This window comes from Gymnoscopelus microlampas, assembly GCF_963454915.1.
Source record: "Gymnoscopelus microlampas genome assembly, chromosome: 17".
Classification (NCBI taxonomy): domain Eukaryota; kingdom Metazoa; phylum Chordata; class Actinopteri; order Myctophiformes; family Myctophidae; genus Gymnoscopelus; species Gymnoscopelus microlampas.
The window spans coordinates 49,205,846-49,227,112 of record NC_139954.1 but is presented as its reverse complement, the minus strand read 5'-3'; the positions used below and the strand labels follow the sequence as shown (position 1 = coordinate 49,227,112).

Below are 21,267 nucleotides of genomic sequence, written 5' to 3'. Positions count from 1 at the left end.
TGGCCGCTGACAGGACAATCTCGCGGCTCTCGCCCGTCTCAAGGTTGATCCTTTCGATCTTGTCTGTGCGGGCGTCACACCAGTATAATCTGTTTTCCTGGGAAAGTAATTTAAAAAAATGCACATCATCAGACAGACCCCCCCCAAACCACTCCACCATGCACTGCTCTTAAGGGGTGGGGGCGGTACGTCTCTCGCCCGCCCCACGCCAACAAAAGAGGTATATACGCAGAGAGAGAGAGAGAGAGAGAGAGAGAGAGAGAGAGAGAGAGAGAGAGAGAGAGAGAGAAAGACGCTGGGGAATGGAAATGGGAACGGACCGGGGGAAGAAGATGATGATGATGAGTTTTTTTATATATATATATGAGGGTCAGGGACAAGCAGTGGTGGAAAAAAATACTCTTTTTTTTTTTTTTCACTTAAGTAGAAGTATCAATACCGCAATGTAGAAGTAACAGTCCGGAATTCAACATTTTTGCTTGAGTAAAAGTACAAAAGTATTGGTATCAAAATGTACTTAAAGTACCAAAAGTACAAAGCATACTCATTATGCAGAATGTCACATTTCACAAGTTTCAAATGTATAAGAATGTATAAAAATCTTTATCTAGATCTACAGATAACATTTTTTTATTGTGAGCTTGTAGATCTGTTATTTTCAAATGGCCGAAATGTATATAGTTACAAAGTAACTAGTAACTACTAAAGTGTTCATATAATTGTAGTGGAGTAAAAGTACAATATTTGCCTCTGAGATGTAGTGGAGTAGAAGTAAAAAGTACAGAAATTTGGAACTACTACAGTAAAGTAAAAGTACTTCAAAATTGTACATAAGTACAGTTACTTGAGTAAATGTACTAAGTTACTTTACACCACTGGGGATAAGGTACCTCATAGTCTATGGAAATGCCATTGGGCCAGGCGATGCCCGAGTTGACGAGTGTGACCTGGTCTGACCCGTCCAGGCGAGAGCGTCCGATGCAGGGGTTCTGCCCCCATTCAGTCCAGAACAGATACCTGGAGAGAAAAAGAAAAAAGCAAGAACATGATTATTTTTAGCATAAAATGTTTTATAAAAACCTCCTACATCTCTCTAGCTCTTGCCACTATACTTTTAAAGGGATAGTTCACCCAAAAAATGACTTATTTTCTATCAATTACACACCCCATGAAGCCTTGTCGATTTTGTCCTTTTTGTCTCATTCCTAAGTCAATAATTTGATGACCGGCAGGAAGACGCTGATGTCTCCTACCGGAGCCGCTGCCGGTCATCAAATTATTGACTTAGGAAACAAAACAAATCTCTGTGAATTCAGGTCTCCATGGGGTGCGCAATCGATAGGAAAAAAAGTCATTTTGGCGGTGAACTATCCCTTTAAGCCGGAAATAGCAGACATACAAGCTCACAGCGCGTCGCATTGCAGCGTGTCGTGAGCTTGTAGATCGTCTGTTTTTCGGCACGGAATAGAGCTGGAATAGATGGCTAAGGTTCTGAACACGGTTATTGTTCTGACTTTGAGGTGGAATTAAAAGTCTATCCTTCATGCTTTGCTAAGTCTCTCTGGATGAGTGCGTCGGGTCAATGCCCAAAATGTTACATAATAATAATTAGCATTAGCATTAGCTCACATATTACTATTTTATGAAGATGAATTTTATGAGGTTAAATCATGCACTCCCGCTCAGTCATCAGTCATCATTTAGATGGCCACAGTATGCATAACGCTAAGATCTGGACACACAACACACAACACACATCTACCAACTCATTGTAAAATCCATCAATCTTTCATCATGGGAAGTTGAGCTTGTGAATTGTGGACGGTATAAAATCCCCCCCATAACCCTGAGAGTGTACACTCTCAGAGTTAGCCTACAGACGCTCTGGGCGTGTCCTCTCCTCTGTGTCATCAGTGCCCTAATCTGAGTTCCCAGAAGTTTTCGCCGGCTCGGCGAGGAACTTCTGGGCCAGAGCCCTGGGATTTGTGGGCGGGATGTTATTTACGCTCTGAATCTGAGCGGACACGCCTCTTACCGGTCTGAGAGCTGTGCAACTCGTCTAAAAAGTCCGACGAGAGGCAAACAGCAGTACACAACAATGGCGGCCGAAATTTCTCAAGGGGAAATTGCTTCCCGTCGATCCTATTTAGATGCAACACCCACTGCATGTGGATCCCGCCCCCTTTTCTTCATTGGCTGTTGATTTGAATCACAACGCAGTGGCCGCGCCCCCGCGGTCCAAACTCCGAGGCAATGCCTCCCAGACTATCAGTGCCCATACCCTAGGTGTGGTTGGTGAAAGGGCCTTTCTGTGTGGAGTTTGCATGTTCTCCCCGTGTCCCCTATGGTAGGAACCCTCACAAAAAAAAACATGCAGTAATCCTGGATCTCTATACCGCCTCCCCCTGGTCAGCCGGGGCGCCTGATGGAGGGGAAAGGAACTGGTTGGAATAACGTGTTCCTTCCACGCGCTACGTCCTACCGGGGAAACTCACCCCCCCGTCAGGTGATAAGAAGCGGTCTGCTCACTCTTCATGCATTGAAGGAAGCATGAGCTCAGTTCTGGGCTCTCCCCAGGCTGGCAGAGGGAGAGTAGCGCCCAGGTTTACAAGTTTAGGCATTGGCACTGGGTGAAACAATGGGTTACAAAATTGTGGGAAAAATATTTTAAAAAGAGAGAGAGAAAAAAAAGAGTTAGCCTACAGACCTCCCTTCAAGGAACCCTGAGGGTCTCTGCAGGACCACCGGACCACTTTGAGACCCACTGGACTGATGTAATGAGATAAGATAATGTGATAATAACATGTTCATACGCCTCCATTACAGGACCATTAAATGAAGTCTCAAACAGCAGGGGTACAGCAGGGAGAGGTGCTTGTCACGTTGGCTTTTGTCTACGGCCATTAGCTGGTCTATTTCACAATGTGCACCACAGGCCTTCCATCAACACCTTCATATGAGATGTTCAGGTAGGTGGTTGTCTCATGCACACCCTGCTGTTATAATATAACTATAAAGGCCCTGTATGTCCGTCCACAAGAAGCTCCTCAGCAAAACCATTGTCCAACTTATAATAAAGGAACTACTGATCGCAGCGAGTGGTGTTAGCACTGAGCGCGCTGCGCGCACGCACGCACGCACGCACGCGCGCGCGCGCGCGCGCGCACGCACGCACGCACGCACACACACACACACACACACACACACACACACACACACACACACACACACACACACACACACACACACACACACACACACACACACACACACACACACACACACACACACACACACACACACACACACACACACACACACACACACACACACACACACACACACACTCCCACTCCATGTGCAGCTCACCCCCCCGCTCAGCCCTTGTTGCACTGACTGACGCAGAGGTTCCAAAACGCTTCCATGCCAAGAATCCCCCAGAGACCCATAGCCGGGGCTTGCCAAGTGAAATGGCTTAAAAAATGTAATAAAATGTAAACCGCAAAATTAGCCGCAACAATTGTTGTATAAAATGTGGGCATTTAGCAGATGCTCTTATCAGCGGTACTTATAGTAAACAAGATAAACACATACATAGAATACAGAGAGACAGTGTAGTGTCTCAAAAATGAACCTACTGTAGCATCTGTTTAAATAACATGCATCTAACATCTACAGTAAATGTCATAACCTTGTGGTCAAGAACAAAAAAAAAATATATATATATATAGAAAAAGTGCTCCTCGGAGCACAGGTCTCCGCCAGGTCAGGTATGTTATTGTGGCCTCCTGGTGGCGCTATAATAGGCCAATGTGAAAAGGGGCGCCATTTCTTCTTAGGCCTTTCACGGCAATCGGACACTGCATTCATGATTTGAGGCATTTTGTTCCAAAAATGTGTTTTGCTAAATTAGACCTGGTGGTGGCGCTATAACAGGCCAATGTGAAATGGGTGGCATTTCTTCCTCGGCCTAGTGGGAATGTGCGTGTGAAATCTCACGGAAATTGCAAGCTGCGTTCATGATTTGAGGCATTTTGTTCAAAACGGACCAATCCTGCAAACTTTGGAAGCCAACCTTAGCCAATCAGGATGGAATATGGGAAATCGGACAGATCCGGGTTGATCACATGACTATAGAGATACTGTGTACCAATTTGCATGACGTTTGGATAAAATCTGTAGGAGTAAGACGGACGGATGGACGGACGGACGGACAGGGGGTAAAACATACTCTCTCGCCATGCCTTTTGGCCTGGCGGAGACAATAAACAAGCCTAATAAGTAACATAAAACATGAGCTTGGAGATCTGCTTTTTGACAATAATGACACCCTCAAAATTGTTATTGAAATTAACATTTTGATAAGATAAATATTTATGTTATGGTATTTCCATACCATACGGTGATATGCAAGATACGTATTGTACCCACATGTGTATGTGTTTGAGTAAATATGCATGTGTATTAGACAGCTGGACACAGACTAGGAGACTGAACTATATTAAGAGTGATGAAGCATGATGACTCATATATCTGGAAATGTCAAAATGACCCTTTTTGTGTCTAAAGGTCTGTGATTCAAATAGAGACGAGAGAACAGACTGGACCTATTAGGTATGCAGCATCAATGGTGATGATGAATGCAGGAAGTTAATAGAAAATACCTTCAGGAGGCTGCAATTCCAAACAGGCCCATGTCAAAGTCTTAACCTAACCCCCCCTCCCCTCCTTGAACTGTTTATTGTACATATTTCTAGTTTTTCATACCAGTAACCTGTACACTGATTGTATGACGTTCTGCATAGTAGTGTATATCTGTCTGTTATCTTAAATGTCATCATGATGTGAGTGCGTAGGGATCTCATTTTTAATAAGTCACTGTGCTTTTATGAGCGATCCAGTTTAGAGGACCTTGTAATGTTAACTGTACTTCCATGTACTTTTACCACGTCTCTCTAAATAAAGTACTTCAATCATTCAATCAATACTGGAACACCTTGTGAGTGGTACTGTGGGTAAGAATAGCTTTGATTATGTCTGCTTGATAGGGATAGGATAAAAGCACCAAGCAGGAACTCATGGAAGCTGATTCTACAGCTGATGCTGCCTGCTTCTTCTGTGCATGATTAGATTAAACCTAGGATGTTGTAATGTATACTTTGTGAAAAAAAGAAAAAAAAAATCACTGACGAAAACAAAATAAAAACAAAATAAAAACTAATCTATGATGACTAAAACTAAGACTAAATATATTTACAATTTCGTCAACAAATAAAAACTAGACTAACATGTTAGTGAGGGACTAGTGGAGAAGAGAGTGGATCCAGTGGAACTAAAAGACAAATCATTTTATGTTTGGTTGTGCTCTGAAAATAGCAGATCTACAAGCTCACAATGCGTCGCACTGCCACGCGTTGTGAGCTTGTAGATCGGCTATTTTCAGCATGCAAACGAGTGTAAAATCAGGCATTACGACGCCATCAAAGCACCGCCAAAATACATTTTAGTCGACTAAATCAACTGTAGAATATAATCTTAGGATATTTAGTCGACCAAAACTAGACAAAATCTAAAACATTTCAGAATGACTAAAACTACATGGAATGTTAATCAAAAGACTAAAACTAAATACAAATTTGCTGTCAAAATCAACATTACATGGTGCTGAATAACTAGTGAACATGCAGACTGGTCTGTCAGCGTGGCTTGGGGAGCCTCCTTGCTCCTCTAGAGATGTTCCACCACATTTTCAACAGTGTTTTATTGTGCCGTACCCTTTCTGTGGATGGACGGTGATGGCCCTGGGCTGGTCCAGTCCTTCAGATATGACCACAGAGCGATAGGCGCCGCTCAGACGGGAGATCTCAATCAGGTTGAAGCCGTGGTCGGTCCAGTAGAGGTTCCCTGTTTGTTCACAAGAGATTACAACGTTCACAATGTGTAATCACAGCAGAGCATCATTACCGGCGGTGGTGGGAAAAGTACTACTTTGTGCTTTAACCCAGGGGTCTTCAACAGGGGGTCCGGGACCCCTAGGGGGTCCTCAGAGTTACTACAGGGGGTCCGCCAAATCTTTGTGTGATATGATTTTTTTTTTACGTTAACCAATTGAACCCTAGCATCCCTTTTCTGAGGAGAACTTTAGCCAAAAATAGCACGAGTGCCGTTCTATGAGCTTGTAGATCTGCTATTTTAGAAAAATCGTGCAAATTTGTGCAAATCTTTGAATATATATATTTTAAAGCAAACATTTGTAAACATGTTTTGTTCCAGGGACCCCCCCAGAAGCAAATATTTGAGTTACAAACGTTCGCTTTAAAAAAGTATATATTCAAAGATTTGCACACATTTTTAAGATAAAAAAAAAAGAACAGATCTACAAGCTCATAGCGTGGCACCCGGTGCCGCACTATGAGCTTGTAGATCTGCTATTTTTCCCGGTCTTAATGGGTTAAGTAAAAGTAGCAATACCACAACATAACAATACTCTTGTTACAAAGAGCATAGAGCCAACACAACAACACATAAAGGTTTCAAATGTGAGCACGCACGCGCACACACACACACACACACACACACACACACACACACACACACACACACACACACACACACACACACACACACACACACACACACACACACACACACACACACACACACACACACAGACCCCATTACCGCAAATAGTCTTCCAGAGAATGTGCAGTCTTCTCATCTGGGGGATGCTTATCTATTAAGTGTGTTAAATATGTCTCAGTCCAGGGACTGAATAAAGTCTTACACAACACCTGAATGGCTTTACTGCTGCCATTTCTATCAGCCTTGTTTGGCCATCATTTACTAGAGGAGGAAAATAAGAATAAAACAGGAGCGACTGCCTTTGGAACGAGAGCCGCAACATGAAGACGCAGAGTAGAGACCGTTGAACAATACGGTCAAATCATCTTCTTTTTAACCACTTAAAAGCAGTGGTGGACTAGTAACTAAGTACATTTATTATTACTTATTATTATTTTTAAGTATTTTTACTTTACTGGAGTATACCAAGTATACCAATGTTAAATACTTTTACTTCTACTCCACTACATCTCAGAGGCAAATTGCTCTTTTTACTCCACTACAATTATTTGGAAACTTGAGTTACTACAGTAGTTACTTTGTAGATTTAAATTATTATTACACAGCATACATTGCCAACTTCAGCCCTATTTAAACTTCGGCTATTTGAACATAGCAGATCTACAAGCTCACAGTGCATTGCGATGATCGGCTATTTTCTAAAGATTGTAATACAAATATACATATGATACCTTGTAAAACGGGACATTCTGCATAATGAGTACTTGTACTTTTGATGGGGAGGGGGGGGGGGACCAGTGTTGTAAAACTCGAGTCACTTCCTGACTTGCCTACTGTACGTAACGGACATACGAGTGAGAAAAAGACGTAGTGAATCAGTCTGGATTCCAGGCTATAGAAACATGACTTTTTTTCCCAGACCGACACAATAATACTGACCGGCGATCCAGTCCACGGCGATGCCCTCCACCCGGCTGATGCCGGTGGTGATGATGTCCTCCCTCCAGGTCTGATCCCGCTTGGCCCGCGAGATGCGGTTCAAGCCCATGTCTGTCCAGTACACCGTGTCGTTCCCTACAGAGAGAGAGAGAGAGAGAGAGAGAGAGAGAGAGAGAGAGAAAGAGAGAGAGAGAGAGAGACAGAGAGAGAGAGAGAGAGAGAGAGAGAGAGAGAGAGAGAGAGAGAGAGACAGAGACAGAGACAGAGAGAGAGAGAGAGAGAGAGAGAGAGAGAGAGAGAGAGAGACAGAGAGAAAGAGAGAGAGAGAGAGAGAGAGAGAGAACACACTTCATGGTGAATAAAAATGATGACAAACGGGGCACCCACCGATTTTTTTTTATTTATGCCCTCAAACAAAGGGAGACGGTGAAGTCGTATTTTTACCACGGCACGGACCATTTCAAAAAATGGCGCAGGCAGCGGATATAAAGCACCGTGATGGAGGAATATGCAACACCCCACATACCTTTCCCCCCTTGGCGGGGGAAAGGTAATTGTTGACCAAATTTTATTGGGGGGGGGGGGGGGGGGGGAGATATATATGAGCCTTATGCAAAACGTGCTTTCCTTTCCATAAAGCTGTTACAGCAGAATCCTTTGTCATATTTTTACAGCTTTGTTTCACGAGCATGTTGAAACAGTAAGTAATTCATTCTCTGCCCCCCCCCCTCCCCCAACCCATCTTTAAGTACATTTTGAGCACGTGCCTGTCACTGGGCGCACGTACAGGTTGTTAAGAGGTTAGGCGGCGTTATATGTTTATTTGCACTCTCTCCTGTTTACGCTGCCTTCACAGTCTGTTAACACATATCTCACATGTGACAGCCTCCAGCTGGAGGGGCTTTTCATCTTTTTTCACGCTCCGCCGGGTTGCTAGACCGCGTGCTCTGTGCCATAATGACATGCAAATGATATGCGTGAGCTATCGGGCTGCTGCTGGGGCTGAGCTCAGCAGCAGCAGCAGCAGCTCCGTATTTGCATGTTCACCTGCAAGCCTGAGCAATGGAAGGGTAGGGGGGGGGGGGGCAGAGAGAGAGAGAGAGAGAGAGAGAGAGAGAGAGAGAGAGAGAGAGAGAGAGAGAGAGAGAGAGAGAGAGAGAGAGAGAGAGAGAGAGAGAGAGAGAGAGAGAGAGAGCCTCGCTCCGTACCACCTCGTCCCCTTCGACAAAGCGTCTTATTTCCTTTTTTTTTTTTTTTTTCGCAAAATTCCGCGAGTCACACCTCAACCGAGATTGCGGTTGACCTCGGCCAGGCCGCTCTGGAGGATTTTCGAGGGCGCTTTGGGCCGCGGTTCCACGAGAAACATGCATAACCACGACCCCGCGGTGATTAGTTTGCGTAATGAGTTGTCCGTGTTCCACTCCTGTTCATCAATACCAACCTGTCACTCTTGTCTGTCAGAGAGCATGTCATTGAGGAAGGTTTTGCTTCCTGTGGATTATATCAGTTTGTGTAGGACTATATGTGGTTGAACCTGACACTCTGCTGATACTCTTGCACCTTAATCTCATTACAACACACTGATATACTCTTCTTGCACCTTAATCTCATTACAACACACTGATATACTCTTCTTGCACCTTAATCTCATTACAACACACTGATATACTCTTCTTGCACCTTAATCTCATTACAACACACTGATATACTGTTCTTGCACCTTAATCTCATTACAACACACTGATATACTCTTCTTGCACCTTAATCTCATTACAACACACTGATATACTCTTCTTGCACCTTAATCTCATTACAACACACTGATATACTCTTCTTGCACCTGCCATGGACGCGTTAACACGTCATTTTTATTTTTTTGGCACACATTTTTTTAAATGGGGGTCCACGGCCAAATACATACAAAAGGTTGAAAACCACAGGTCTACATGGTGATCAGTATTATACTGTACCAGATGCTATATGCTCAGGCACCTTCTGTCTAAAGCTCACGTGCATACAGTAACCGTACTGTAACAGATGGATACGCCATCATGTGTAAACATGTTGATACAGTAGCTTTGTTTTTCAATCTTTCTTTTCCCACTTGCTCACCACTATTATTTTTTTCTTTTTGCAAACAATGGAGCTTTGCACAATCCCCCCCCCGCTGTTTTACAGCTCTGATCCTGTGATGTGACAATAAACATGATTCTGATATAGAACGTTACCGTATGTGTAACTTTGTGCACGACGGGGCGCACAGCTGGTACAGGCAAAGCTTTGGCATGCTTTGGCATGTGTGTACATTTGGTGTGTATGTGTTACAACTCACAATATTTTAGATATGTCTTGGTTAATTTAAGTCACAAAAAAAAGACAGTTTACCTGCATAGTAAGCTATAGCATCAATCTAACAAACGTGACAAGGAGGCTATACAGGGAGAGAGGATAGGTAGGGGGAAGTGTTCATTTTGACAGCACATTTTGATTTAGTCAGTGTTTTGAATAACATTCCATTTAGTTTTAGTCATATTTTAGTCATCTGAAATGTTTTGGTTTTAGTCTAGTTTTAGTCGACTAAATATCATAAGATTTGAGTTGACTAAAACGCAGCGCGACACGTTGTGAGCTTGTAGATCTGCTATTTTCAGAGCGCAACACCCGAGCCCAACCATGCATAAAATGACTTGTCTTTTAGTTCTACTGGATCTCTTCTCCACTAGATCCCTCACTAACATTTTAGTCTAGTTTTTATTTGTCGACGAAATTGTCAATATATTTAGTCCTAGTTTTAGTCATCATAGTTTAGTTTTTATGTAGTTTTCGTCAGTGAAAAAAGGTAGTCGAGGAACATGTTTCGTCATAGTTTTAGTCGACGAAATCAACACTGCTAGAGGCTGAGGTGGAGTCTGAAGAGGTGAGATTTCAGACTATGGCGAAAAAAATGTCAGTGAGTCTGAAGAGGTGAAACATTGGCAGTGAGTCTGAAGAGGTGAAACATTGTCAGTGAGTCTGAAGAGGTGAAACATTGGCAGTGAGTCTGAAGAGGTGAAACATTGGCAGTGAGTCTGAAGAGGTGAAACATTGGCAGTGAGTCTGCAGTTCTGACTGCAACGAGGAGTTTGTTCCACAGCTTGGGAGCCAGGAGGGAGCAGAGAGTGTTTTAGGTGAAGGCTTTCTGGTGTTAGCTGATCTAAGTGAGCAGGAACGGTCGGGGAGTTTATTCCACAGTAGGGGAAGGGTATTAGTCTGCCTCTTACAGCCCTCAATTTCCCTCATACAGCTATTGTTATCGCACGAGGGTGACACCTTATAACACATGTGGAGCACAGCGAGCCTATACTATATCCGCGGCATTCGTCGGTGTAATAAATCTACCATATTTATCATATGAATTATGCAGTAGAAGCCTGTGGATGTAACAAATGCCAGTGCAAGGCCCGCGCGATGTTGGGTTTATACATTACGCTGTGCGTGTTACCTTCATTTGATGTAATATCTGGGGAATTGCTTTGTGTCAGGTCTGCTTGAGACGCTCGAGAGGAAAATGGTCGGGAGTTAACGGCGCTCTAATGTCTGATTTATACTCGATCGGGAGCCGTGTCGCACGGGCGGAAAGAGCCAATCTACAAGCTCACGACGTGCCGCGGCCGCACCGCGGCGTGAGCTTGCAGCTCGGCTGTTTGCGCCGCTCGACACCCCCCTCGCGCGAACCCAGTATAGATCACCCTTAATGCCAACTTATCACTCTTTCATATGCGCCGCACTCCTCCAGTCCCATGAACCATTTATTCAAGAGGTCACAGCGAGCCGAGCAGACCTTTGCTGCTCCCTCCTTACGTCTCTGTGCTTGATTACAAATGGTGTGTACCGTTGGATATGAAAACAGCAGAGATGTGTCACGCCGTGCGGGATATTTGCCCATGCCACTTAACGGAGCGAAGGCTCCAGACTAAATTGCACGGTTGAAGGAACCCTCCTCCGTCTCTCCGCTGACCCTGGCAGATCCATTTCAAGATCTGTCTGCTTCATTAGATGACGTACGGTACAGCAGAGTGCTGAGGAAGACGTGGGGGCGACGGAGGAAGGTATGCCAAGCCCTTTATGAAGGCAAGCCTTTTTTTGCCGCGATAGTAGGGGAAAAAATCATTTGCATCAAGGCTATTAAGTGTGCTGCGACCTTTCTTCTGAAAGGCTGCAGCACACTCCATAAATTCGAGTACTTTTCATTTTTGACAACTTAGTTTTTTATTATGTGTTGATGACTTTTATATAGTGATGGAGTTATGGCTGTATTCGGTTTTATTTTTTTCATTATTGAACTGTGAGTCTGAGGAGCCTTTGGTAAATGAATTTCACCCGACTGAGGTATTTTTTGAGGCGTGACAATAAAGTCTTTCTGATTTCTGATTTCATTCTCCCAAACCAGCTCCGACAGGTCAATAAGAACACAATGAGGTCATATTGTGGAGAAGGATGAACAAGCACAGTGCCTTATTGCAGAAGTGTGTTTCATCCTGCACCTCCAATCAATCAATACGTCTACCAACTTTACTGTCACAACACAATTACAGGTAACACTGAGGTGAAACGCTTGTTTATTCAGGCTTTCATGTTTCCAGTTCAAGGAGAAAAATAGAATTAGAAGTAAAGAATGGAAAATACAATGAGCACAAAAAGCCTGAAAATATAGCAGCATGTTAAAATCAGTATCATGTCATTTAAAGAGGTCCATGGACACATTAACCCTTTAAGACCGGGAACGGATCTGTGTCACTTTAGATTTCTTTGGCTATTCAAAAATAGCAGATCTACAAGCTCATAGTGCGGCACCGAGTGCCGCACTATGAGCTTGTAGATCTGCTATTTTTTGTTTTAAAAGTCGTGAAAATGTTTGCACATCTTTGAATATATATATATATATATATATATATATATATATATATATGAATTGTTAACTCAAATCTTTGCTTCTGGGGGTCCCTGGAACAAAACATTTTCAGATGGGGGTCCGCGGCCAAATACATATAATTGTGGGGGTCCTTGACATGAAAAAGCTTGAGAACCACTGTTGAACCAGCAACATAAAAAATAACTGTTAGGAATTAGAAGACATTTGTACAATCCCCCAGAGGCATAGATTTGAGTTAAAAACGTTCGCTTTAAAAAATATGAATATATTCAAAGATTTGCACAAATGTTTACGATTTTTCAAAAATAGCCAAATAAATCTAAAAATGACAGACTATTTCCCGGTCTAAATGGGTTAAATGTGTATCAGTAAAGTGCAAATCAGTTAAGCACCGGTGACAGGCTCAGGTTTTGTTCAGCAGCCTGACAGTTTGCTAGATAAAAACTCTGTCACAATCTCTTGTTATTATTGCTCTTGAAGCCCCCATATCGCTACAGCAACATTTTCGGACTAGCCGAACATCACCACACAAAGACATCAACTCCTTTTGTAAGACTTGGTTTGGAATATGTGCCAAAGTGTTCATGTCCAAGTACCTGCGTGGAAGTCGACTCCAACGGCGAACAGCGTCCCGGTGATGGGCATGAGGGCTTCCACGTTGTCATTTGGATCCAGAGAGATCCCTCGGATCCCCTCGTGGATGGAATACATTAGGAAGGAATCAACGCCTGGAAAACAAAACAAAACAATCTATCAAACCACCAGCTATTCAAAGTGTGTAACACTAAGGTTAGACATTATGTACAGAATGACATACTGTTTCATTGACGTCTCAATCATCCCGATTTGTTAAGAAAAAAACAAGGGTGGGGGTTATATAAACTAATAAATATGAATACAAAAATAATAATCAAAAACCAAAAACAAACGTATCAGAAATTGGGGCGCTGATGGGCTAGCGATTAAGGCGCATACCACCTAATAGGCTCTGATGCAGCCTGAAAACGGGATGCAGGTTCGATTCCCGAGCCCCAACGACCAGTGGTGTCATGGGGGCCACACGGAGTACCACAGCGTTTCACCGGTACGTTATTCACGCGCACCCACGAGGTATAATGCACACCCGGGGGGGCTAGAACGCACCCCCCTAGATTCATTCACCAGCCAAGTAGGCTACCAAAATGGCTACTATATGTATAACAGGTTTACCGGTGAGCGTCCTCATACACGTATAAAAGCAACACAGCATTATGGCTTCAGTTCTGCTGTGGTGGTATCCTGTCTACACGCAACCACAACATACCTCCACCAAAATGCATGCGCGCGGCAAGCATGTGCGGGACGTGCGCACACATGCGCTCACACGTTGTGCACGTGCGCGACTTGCGCGACGTCAGCAGTGATGTAATGGTGATTTCTTTTCCAGTGGAGCGCTATTTTCAGGTCACGTACACGCGCTCACATGCGCTCACACGTCGCGCACATGCGCTCACACGTCGCTCACATGCGCCCGCAAGTCGCTCACATGCGTGCGGCGTGCGCGTGTGTGCATGTGACGTCCAAACACCGCTCCACTGGGAAAAAAATCACCATTACATCACTGCCGACCTTTCCTGCAGGTCACTCCCCGTTTCTCTCTCCCTGTTTCCTGTCACTCTTCACTGTACTACAAAAAGCAGAAAAGACCCAAAAATATCTTTTGGGGGACATAACAAGTGTAAATATGTAGTGTTGTGGCCCTCATGCAGGCTGCTGATAGGTGGGTGTGACAGCAGGGACACTGACCTTCACAGGACATGCGGTCAGAGCGGAGGTTGTATCCCACGGTACAGGAGCAGGTCCTCATGCTCTCTGAGGTGGGGAAGCACAGCTGGGAGCATCCTCCATTGTTGAACTGGCACGGGTTCCTGCCTGAGGAGGATATGACACACACACACACACACACACACACACACACACACACACACACACACACACACACACACACACACACACACACACACACACACACACACACACACACACACACACACACACACACACACACACACAGGGGGCACAAAGTAAGCAGTGTTGATTTGACAGCACATTTTGATTTAGTTTCTGTCATATTTTAGTCATCTGAAATGTTTTAGTTTTTAGTCTAGTTTTAGTCGACTAAATGTCACAAGATTATAGTCGACTAAATCTACAGATGATTTAGTTGACTAAAATGTATGTTGGTGGTGCCTTGATGACGTCGTAATGATTGATTTTACACTTGGTTGCATGCTGAAAATAGCCGATCTACAAGCTCACAACGTGTTGCAGCGCGACACGTTGTGAGCTTGTAGATCTGCTATTTTCAGAGTGCAACACCCCGAGCTCAACCAAACATAAAATGACTTGTCTTTTAGTTCTACTGGATCTCTTCTCCACTAGTCCCTCACTAACATTTTAGTCTAGTTTTTATTTGATGACTAAATTGTCACTATATTTATTTATTTATTCATAACATAGCATAGCACTACAAGTTCACAACGTGGCACGTTGTGACATGTTTTTGAGCTTGCAGATCTGCTATTTTCGTTTGCCCCCAGAATAATGGGATGCTATAGGTTTATAATGGTTAAGTAAGATGATGAACTGCGTTCATATCGGCCTACAAAAAGTCTGAACGTAAAGTGTGTGTGTGTGCAACCGGACATTTCGTGCGAGGATTGGCCTCATCAGCCATCTTCGCACCTACAGTACAAGATATCGTGAAGTCATTGGTCATCTTCGCACGCGAAGGACGAACATGAGTGTGTGTGTGTGTGTGTGTGTGTGTGTGTGTGTGTGTGTGTGTGGAAGCCAAAGGAAACCAAAGTTCTGCTTGTGGTGAGGCAGACTAGGGAAAAAATAGAGCACTCCGTCTTCAGGTGAAAAAATATATTAATTTATTTTAGCAGATGAGCAAGGCAACAGCTGACCAACACGTTTTGATTGTCGATGTTAACCTATTATTATTATTATTATTATTATTATTATTATTATTATTATTATTATTATTATTATTATTATTATCCTCCTGTCTTTATTTTTATGCTGTTTTAAGGGAAGCACTCAGCACAGCAGCGTCTCCAAGGATCCTCAAAAGGGGGTTATTGCCCAATAATAGGCTATTATTGGGCATACTTTTCACCCCTTTTCATAAAAATAAAGGCAGGAGGATAATAATAATAGTAATGGCGTTAAAACAATGGAAACAAAATGTTTAAATCAATTATTCAACTAGTACCAACAAGGTCGACTAGTGGTTATACTAGTCGACCAGTTGGTGAAAGCCCTAGTGCGCGTGTGCGTGTGCGTGTATGTATGTGCGTGCGTTTGTGCGTATGCACTTACCTCTCTGCCCCTCCCGGTCGTACACCTTCATGTGAACCACCCCACTGGTCTTATTCCGCAGCACGGCGGGGTTGCGCCCGTCTCTCTTGGTTACCGTCCCCAGCTGTGCCGATTCATCATCGGCCCACCAGAGTTTGCCACCTGTATAACAAGAAAAGTCATTCTCTGTGACAATGTCATCGGCGGAGTGGACCGTGCAGGTGTCTGATTATATACGCCGCTAAGCATCACGCTGTCCTCCGCCGGGGAAAATTGCTTTATTCCACGAGGCTATTTGGTGAGGCGATGTGTGATAATGAGTTTGAAAGAACAGAACGAAATAAAGAAAGAAAGGAGGAATAGTAAGTAAGTTCAGTACAGTAGACAGAGCAAAAAATCTTCTCAGCCCCACAATAAAGCGCTACAAAAGAGCGAGTACGAAAAAGAGCGAGTACGAGTAATGTGCCTTTTGTTGAGTTATTTGAGTGCAATTTCCCTCAAAGGAGTTCAGTCAGCGATGTGTCAGCCAACTCAAGGCGTGTGTTTTGGCAAAGAGCCCTCCGTGATACAGAGGATATTGTATCCAGTGGTGGAAAAAGTACTCACATTTTTATTACAAATTATTGGCTTAGGAATGAGACAAAAACTAAAAAATATCGATGTATTCAAGTCTCCATGGGGTGACTAATCCATAGAAAAAAATACATTTTGGGGATGAAATGTCCCTTTAAGTAAAAGTATCAATACTGCAATTTAGATATACTCTGTTACAAGTAAAAGTCTGGAATTCAAAATTTACTTGAGTAAAAGGTATATTTGATATTGGTATCAAAATGTACTTGAAAGTACCAAAAGTAGAAAGTAGTCATTATACAGAATGTCCCCCTTTCACAAGTTTCAAATGTATACAAATATTTGGAAAATAGCCGATCTACAAGCTCACAATGCGTCGCATCGCGACGCATTGTGAGCTTGTAGATCGGCTATTTTCAAATGGCCAAAATGTATACAGGGCTGTTAACACATATACTGCCAATCCCGAGATATCTCGGGACATTAAATCCACCCGTTACCTGCGTATCCCGAGATATCTCGGGATCGTCTTTTAATGTGGTTTGATAACGAAAAAAAAAATTTTTGGTACCATCCTTGATTTTTTTTTTTTCCCATGACGCTTCCGACCCATCCTATGAGAAAATTTCCGACAACCGTTTCCGGTTCGCAGTTTTTCACTGGTTTTGGCTAAAGATCATGGTTTTCACACGGTTTAAAAAACGAATGGTAAGCTCCGGTTGTATTTTATTTTCTTTGATCGACGAACGGTTATCCTCTTTGTGTTTAAAAACGATCTGATAGCCGATCGGAGGCTAAGCTAATCTAAGATGGCCGGTGGGGAAACGTCACAGCCACGTCACAGCCAAACGGATATGACGTTTGCAGCCTCTTTTCGCCGCTGATACCACAGAAGAAGAAAAAGAAAAAAAAGTGTAAACATTATGAGGGCTCGTACGTCCGTCGTTGCTGTTTATAAACACCATCCGATCGCGGATTTTAATGGATATAATTTTTTTGTGAACGGTTCAAAAGGCTATAAAACTCAAAAACGCTGGCAGTGGGTGAGTACCTTATGAATAAACTCTGGCAGGGAATGTGTTAATGTATGTTTTGTAATAATAATAAAAATCTACTATCTACTAATAAAATCTAAAATGTCTAAGTCACATAATTGTAGGGAAGTAAAAGTACAATATTTGCCTCTGAGATGTGATGGGGTAGAAGTAAAAGTATGGACAATTGGAAATACTCCAGTAAAGTAAAAGTACCACAACAAGTACAGTACTTGAGTAAATTTACTTAGTTACTTTCCACCGCTGCAGGCAACTCAAGGCGTGTGTTTTGTCAAAAAGCCCTTTGTGATACAGAGGAGCTGGTATCATCAGCTAGAGTTGACTGCATGTTTGATGGAGCTACAAACATACATACACACATACACATACATACAAACATACACATCTTTCCACTCAAACAGAGAGCGTCTCCTTTCAAACCCCAATGGTTCTAATCAGCCCCCCGCCCACAGGAGTGGCCCAATTCTCTCACAACTTGCTACAAAAATCCCTCATGAAAAACTATATAATCTCCTACCTTTCATTTTCAACCTTCACATGTGTCTCCTTCTCTAATAATCAAAAAGTGCTATATATTTCATCTCGCAATTTACTTCCGGATGGTTCGTTTTGCACTTTTTTTGCCACATCGGTCACGGGAAAGAAATAAGCGCTGCCGTGGTCTATGGAAACGAGCCCAAAAGTGCACCCAAATAAGCCCAAAAACGCTTATACAAACAGTCAGACCTGGCAACGCAGCCTACGCCAATCATGCGTGAGCGATCTACAAGCTATGGGGCAGAGACGCCACCGTATCTTAGCAACAACTACAGCGCTCACTCTCATTGGTCGTGTCACGCTAAGAGCAGTCTCCAGACAATGGCATCGCAGACAGCTTGCTGTTACTGCTGTAGCCATCACAGTTTTAGTCCCAGCGACGACGGACAGGGCGCTGTGATAGCTGCCATGTCGCTAACGCTAACGTGGTTGTCATGCCTGCAGCGGCTGTGCAATCACTTTGTCAACAATGCACGTTCGTGTGGTGAATGTCAATATTGCTGCTCAGTTAGTCCATTGTAGATGGTGTATGTTTGTGTGTGTCTTCTGGAGAACTATGTAGCTCCACAGCAACTACAGTAACTAACGTAATGGCAGGACCGCCCCGTGCAACGCATGTTAGGCTGCATTATGGTCATGTAGTAATTTCAGATAATTTCGCTCCGATTACAGCAGTGCATATCAACCCTTTCACGCCGCCCCCCCCCGCCCCCCCCCCCCAAATAAACGTACTTGATCTGGGGACCCCCCCCATTCTGTTTGACTCCGTTCCACAAGTACATATTGTGAAAATAGCCGATCTACAAGCTCAAAACGCCTCACGTTGAGAGGCTTTGTAAGCTTGTAGATCGGCTATTTTCTACATGCCTGCCTCTTTTCTTACATTCTTTGACAATGTGGCCCATGTTTTCATAGTATAGTTTGTTGACTACTTTTGTTGCAGAAATGCTCATTTCCTTTACTTTCCTTTTTTTATTGTCTCCGCCAGGCCGAAAGGCATGGCGCAAGACTATGTTTCACCCCCTGTCCGTCCGTCTGTGACAGCTAATCTCTCACATCGTTGACTTGATCGCAGCAAAATAACAGCCCGATGAGTCAGTGAGAGCTGGATAAACGAGGCAAAATGTGTCAAAAGGAGTCTGTACGGCTGTCGATAAATGAACACATGACGTCGGTGGGAGAGGAGATATTGTGTCTTTTGGACAAACAGCAGCGTCGTGCTGATGTTTGTTGTGTGAAGCAGCTTAATGTCAGAGTGTTTGTGTTGGAGCGCCTCAGTGCGGCTGCAGAGTTCATGTGCAACCTCTTCCAGAGAGAGACAGAGACACTAGAAACTCTGCTGGGGAAAAAAAACACTGCTGGGCATTGACTTTCATATGGACATTGATCTACACACTGCAGGTATATCTGCTACACACACAACATCAAACTACACACTGCAGGTATGATGCAGCGTTTGCATTACAGCCAGCATGCTAGCGTAGTTCCCATATGGTTTCAAGGTGGGCTAAACCATATGGACCCCATGTCAGCAATGTCAGCGGCATCCACTTCAGTCCCAACTGCGATGCCCATGCAGGCTATAAGTAGCTTCTACCTGGCCCTTAGGTGGGCCCCAACTACCCATGTTTATGTGGGACCAAGGCGGGTCCTACCTGGGTTTGCCCATGCAGGCTTTAACTGGGTTCTACCTGGGCCCTAGGTGTACCCTAACCAACCACAGTGCAGTGCCCATCGCTCCAATTGTTGTGACGTCAGGGCTCTCAATACTGCACATTGGTGGAGGAGGAGGGGCCGCAGGGCGACCGCACACATCGCTGAACCAATGGTAGCCCACGGATGTTTCCTCTGGGGATTTACAATCTGCCCCTCTATGCCACATATCATCCGCACTACAGGGTCTTCACTGACCGAGCCACGGCCCCACTGACCCTCATGACGCTACGCCACTTATATGAGTTGCCAAGTGGCCGCGGGCGCTACGTGGGCGTGGCCGCGGGCTAGACGCGAGCCCCCGCGTAGCGGGGGCGAGCTTCTAGTACATACAAACACACATACACACACATGTGTGCATGTTTGCTGAAGCAATGATGCGTCTCTGTTAGGACTGAGTCTATGTGGAGAGAGGCTATCATCATCTGTGCATGTTTAGAGAGAGAGAGAGAGAGAGAGAGAGAGAGAGAGAGAGAGAGAGAGAGAGAGAGAGAGAGAGAGAGAGAGAGAGAGAGAGACACACAGAGAGAGACAGAGAGAGACAGAGAGAGAGAGAGACAGAGAGACAGAGAGAGAGAGAGAGAGAGAGAGAGAGAGAGAGAGAGACACACAGAGAGAGACAGAGAGAGACAGAGAGACAGAGAGAGAGAGAGACAGAGAGACAGAGAGAGAGAGAGAGAGAGAGAGAGAGAGAGAGAGAGAGAGACAGACAGAGAGACAGAGAGAGAGAGAGAGAGAGAGAGAGAGAGAGAGAGACAGAGAGACAGAGAGAGAGAGAGAGAGAGAGAGAGAGAGAGAGAGAGAGAGAGAGACACAGAGAGACAGAGAGAGAGAGAGAGAGAGAGAGAGAGAGACAGAGAGAGAGAGAGAGAGAGAGAGAGAGAGAGAGAGAGAGAGAGAGAGAGAGGGAGATGAAGCCCAACACGCTCCTCCTTAACCCCCCACATCCCACACAGGCTCCATACTCAAAGGAGTAAACTCGTTGAGGCACGGTACTGGGCACTCTGCCCAACTCTCTCTTCTACACAGACATACTGTAGCAGGAGTTTTCCATTCTAAAAAATCCAGTGGTGTAAAGTAACTAAGTACATGTACTCAAGCACTGTACTTAAGTAGAATTTTGAGGTACTTTACTGGAGTATTTCCAATTTTCAATAATTTTACTTCTACTCCATTACATCTCAGAGGCAAATATTGTACTTTGACTCCCCAAAAAAATTTGAATACTTTAGTTACTAGTTACTTTGTAGGTATAAATGATTATATCATAAAACATACATTAACCACTTTAGCCCTATTTTATACCTAGGCTATTTGAAAATAGCAGATCTACAAGCTCTCAAATTGTCGCATCGCGACGCGTTGAGAGCTTGTAGATCTGCTATTTTCAAACATTTTAGTACTTTCACTTTGGTTCTTAAAGTATTATTTTGATGCAAACTGAAGTGAAGTAACATTTTGAACTCAGGCCTTTTACTTAACAGAGTATTTTATTTCTACATTGCAGTATTGCTATACTTTTACGTAAGTAGGCTAATATATCTGAGTACTTCTTCCAGCACTGAAAAACAGCGTGCAAAACTGCAAAGTGAGGCGACCTCTGCCCTTTAG

At 43.8% G+C, this 21,267-nt stretch overlaps 1 protein-coding gene across 1 annotated transcript in view; it reads right to left on the bottom strand.

The window, feature by feature from the left end:
• lrp1bb (low density lipoprotein receptor-related protein 1Bb) overlaps positions 1-21,267 on the bottom strand; it is a 597,729-nt gene that overhangs the window by 152,628 nt on the left and 423,834 nt on the right. The window contains exons 33-39 of the mRNA XM_084084305.1: positions 15,796-15,940; positions 14,219-14,340; positions 13,030-13,161; positions 7,522-7,656; positions 5,775-5,904; positions 891-1,017; positions 1-97 (exon numbers count right to left, since the gene is read on the bottom strand). The exon at positions 1-97 is cut by the window's left edge and continues 55 nt beyond it. Of these exons, the coding sequence (XP_083940431.1) occupies positions 1-97; positions 891-1,017; positions 5,775-5,904; positions 7,522-7,656; positions 13,030-13,161; positions 14,219-14,340; positions 15,796-15,940 (888 nt within the window). The remainder of the gene's footprint in view (positions 98-890; positions 1,018-5,774; positions 5,905-7,521; positions 7,657-13,029; positions 13,162-14,218; positions 14,341-15,795; positions 15,941-21,267) is intronic.